This window comes from Sabethes cyaneus, chromosome 3 (assembly GCF_943734655.1).
Source record: "Sabethes cyaneus chromosome 3, idSabCyanKW18_F2, whole genome shotgun sequence".
Classification (NCBI taxonomy): domain Eukaryota; kingdom Metazoa; phylum Arthropoda; class Insecta; order Diptera; family Culicidae; genus Sabethes; species Sabethes cyaneus.
In genome coordinates, this window is record NC_071355.1 from 100,166,182 (window position 1) to 100,170,217 (window position 4,036).

The 4,036-nt window shown below is 36.9% G+C and overlaps 1 protein-coding gene across 1 annotated transcript; it reads right to left on the bottom strand.

Annotated features, from left to right (window-relative positions):
- Positions 1-612: 612 nt before the first annotated feature.
- Positions 613-1,488, bottom strand: LOC128743121 (splicing factor 3B subunit 6). The gene is made up of 3 exons (XM_053839644.1): positions 1,335-1,488; positions 1,156-1,274; positions 613-1,097 (listed from the first exon to the last, which is right to left on the bottom strand). Exons 1-3 carry the CDS (start codon positions 1,362-1,364, stop codon positions 875-877), a joined length of 372 nt encoding a protein of 123 aa, XP_053695619.1. The 5' UTR covers positions 1,365-1,488; the 3' UTR covers positions 613-874.
- Between the last annotated feature and the right edge of the window lie 2,548 nt (positions 1,489-4,036).

Consider the following 4,036-nt stretch of genomic DNA (forward strand, 5'->3'; position numbering starts at 1 on the left):
TTCATATAGTACCTAAAGTAACATTCTTTCATAATCATCATAATTCGTAACTTATGTTTTACCTGTTTTCGATAGAAAAATTTGAATGTAAAATCGCTGCATTTCTTACGCGATACATGAAACGATACAAAGTGAAGCAGATCCAATATTTCGTCAGCATAAAAAATAGCAATATGTTTTCTGTGTGCTCTTATCATTTGTAAAACCACATAGGATAACAATATCTGTTATATACTACAAAAGTTTACAATAAACATGTATATTGTTCTACCAGCTCAACAGGGGCAGGATGGGTCACATTGAAAAAAGCTTGTGTGGCACACTATATTTGTCCATATATCTGCATTTTTGAGTTTCTTTATTGTTGTAAACAACTATTTTTAGCTGGCCCGGCGTATATTTTATCCACAAAACAGTTAATCCGGCAAAAGGTTAGTTTTTCAACATTTCACTTTTTGTCTGATATATTTTTTATTTTATATCGTTTTGTTTATTTTTGTCACCAATTTTGAAATATATAAGTCGTTTATCTGCAGCAACAATAATTTTTGTTTCTGTAAAGAATTCATAAAGGTTTTCCATTTAAAAAAATCGCTTTGTTATGTGACCTATTTTGCCCCGCATTTTGACCCATCTTGCCCCGTACTTTTTGAGAGCTTATAATAACATATCTTTTAAATGTATTCACAAAAAAATATGATCCTCGAAAAATCGGTCCTGTAGATTTTTTTCGGAAGAGATTATTAGTGACTCCATCTAAGTAAATGATAAGTGGGTTAAAATGGAATGCGTAGAAAAACGCATCGGGTACTTTCCTTAGGTGACCCGTCTTGCCCCACCTGACCCTACTACTAGATAACTGAAACACGATCTGCTACTCATCAAAATTTATGTTGTATTTTGCCTTCATCTGATCTAATTCTTCTTGTTTTTTGTCTACATCCAGCCTCTTGAAAGCTTTCGTCGACTGGTAGTACAGAACTACCAAGTACCGATTACACACGTTAAATCCGGAAAGGTGGTCACAAGCGTTTTTTGCGTCGAAAATATCCTCATACACCACGAAAGCCGTACCCCGAGTTTCTGGAGTATTACCACTGTAATTAGCAGAAAGCGATGAATAAAATTGAGTTTAAAAAAAAAACTTATACTTACACCCGAATTTGACGGATAGCACCGTATTTTCCAAAAATGTCATACATTTCGTCGGAAGTGATTTTGTACGGAAGATTACGAACATATAGTACGCGATTGACTTCTGGAGGCAGCCTCACCTAAAATAAAAATGGAATTATCATCATAATGCTGAAATATACTTACCAACTTTTACGTACGTTATTCCGTTTTTGCATTGCTAATGCCATTCTAGCGCGATATTTAGCGGACGATAGAAATAATTGCGGATGTGCAAGGCCTGATAATAATAAATCTGCAAGAGCAGTAAGTGAAGTGAATCGACACAGTCTGTTTTGTTGATATTTTAGCTACTTTGCAGCTCTGCTGGTTATGTATATGCGATGGTGTGTTACCTACACACCAACATCGGAGTCGGTAAAATTTTACCTAAAAACGACCAACGTTCGGTAAAAATTTTTATACTGCCAAACAAGGGGTTTCTAGTAAGGCATATAACTGGGTAGTAATCAGAGATTACTTTTGTAATCATTTACCAAGGGGTTTCCAGTAAGGCGTATAAGTGCGTAGTAATCAGAGATTACTTTTGTAATCATTTACGAAATAATCGGTTATCAACCGATGCGAACGCAACAAAAAAGACAGTTTTCCGGTTCTTTAATAACGTACTTTATTTATCAACAGCCACTGATGACGCTATTAAAAATTCCCTATCGAATAACGTAATACAAAGTTAATAGAATTTTCATGTATAATGTACAATATTTTAGATTTTGATATTTGGACTTATAGTAATTTAACAGTGTTTCATGCTTCATGCTTTCATGCGAAGTTTCATGGCACTTACGTTTAGTGTCTTTTCTAATTTTCGTTTTCCAAACAGGTTGGCTCAACTAGCTTAGTATTTTGTTTAATCCTTACGTTTTCTATAGACCGTACTGTAGGTTAAGAATCTGTCTAGACAATAATTAGAATAGTAAATTTTTGTAAATATTGCATGTAATCTTAAATTTCAATTTACCTTTATAATATAGATTTATTTAGTGTTAACAATTTTACTAATTTTAAGAAAATTCAGGTAGTTTTAATGCAATTAGCCAATAATTAGATTAACTTTTAGATTTAGTTATCTCCTCACTTACAAAACGTTTTTCTGTTTACCTCTTCCGAGTGACGTTTTAGAAGTTGTCATTTACTGACGTTAATCCCATCGGTTCGTTGACGTTAAGGGCGAACTATGGTATCAAAGTAGTTTTGACGAAGGTGCGTAACAACTGAAGGTTGTGACAATGGTAATCAGTAGAGTACAGTACTGCCACAAACTATACAGACAACACGCGAACGATTTTTTCAGGTACCAGAAGGGACGTGAGAAAGTCACTCACGGTCCCTTCACAAGCACTCATTTTTCTCATTCTTCTAAACAGTTTGGGTTCATCAATAGGTCATATAGCCACAGAGAACAGATTAACAGGCTCGAAGGAAGTAATCGATTTTTTGTGTGTAAAATCTGTCGGTAGCGCCCTCCAGAAATAGTTTGCCAAACGCATCAGAAAATATCCATGTACCTTTATCAATATTTCTTTGTGCTGGAGTTACATAGCAGCGATGGCAGCGACATCAAGATTTAGTTTGCCACTTACTGCTCGAGGGGTGCTCTATTGAAGGATTACTCGTAGATTACATAAAAACCTTTTACACACGTTTTGTCAATTACCTGGTAGTCTGTTCTCTGTGATATAGCAACGCGAAACAAACATTTTTGGTAACCATATAAAACATAAACACTCTGCCACAGAGAACAGATTAACAGGCTCGAAGGAAGTAATCGATTTTTTGTGTGTAAAATCTGTTCGCAGCGCCCTCCAGAAATAGTTTGCCAAATGCATCAAAAAATATCCATGTACCTTTATCAATATTTCTTTGTGCTGGAGTTACATAGCAGCGATGGCAGTGACATCCAGATTTAGTTTGCCACTTACTGCTCGAGGGGTGCTCTATTGAAGGATTACTCGTAGATTACATAAAACCCTTTTACACACTTTTTGTCAATTATCTGGTAGTCTGTTCTCTGTGACTCTGCCTTGCCAACCCGAAGAAACGGCCAATTGCAACGGAAGGTGTTGTTATTTTTGTCACAAAACTTGGTGACACAATAAAGTTGGTGCTAATCTTCGTTGGGGATCTTCAAAAAATTATTGGCGTCATGGAAAATGTTTATCTTGCAATTGTGTGCAATCCATGTCGCTTTAATCCTCCTCTATGCTATTCGCGGATTCATCGTTGGCAGATCCGATATTGTTAAATATGCTTTCAGAATTTTCTAATCAAGTGATGTTTTTACAGGCCAACATAGCTACCCCTAGATATTCGGCTAGAAGTACGTTTTTATGGCTTTCACTCGGTGGTACACATGCTCTCCTCTCAACCAGCCGATAACTAAGGGCTACGACATGCAGAATGTTGTAGAATATCTTCTTACATTACTTGAAGTCTGCCTTGGGCTCGACGAAATCGGTCAATGTTCCCCTATTAGCAACACAACAGTTTGTGTCAGCTTGGCTGAGTTTTCCAATGGCCCACCGGTTTGGAGTCCCACCCACCGATGAATCGGAGCACAACAGCGCGGTCATTAACAAACCATGAATATCATCCAGCAAGCAGCAATGGAGAAACTCGATAGTCCTAGGCAGTTTTAATAAGGGCTTCTTCGCCAACTTCCTTCAGACACAATTAGCGCATGTTTCTAGTTCTGTTACGCTTTTGATTTAATTCCGCTTTTAGTGTCCGGTAATCCGCGTCCATAAGCTTTTGTTTTTTCGGATCTGATACTTCTGAAGCCGGTATTCCTAAATCTCTACCGGCAAGTTGCATTACTTCTGCCAGAGCAAGAATTTTGCGT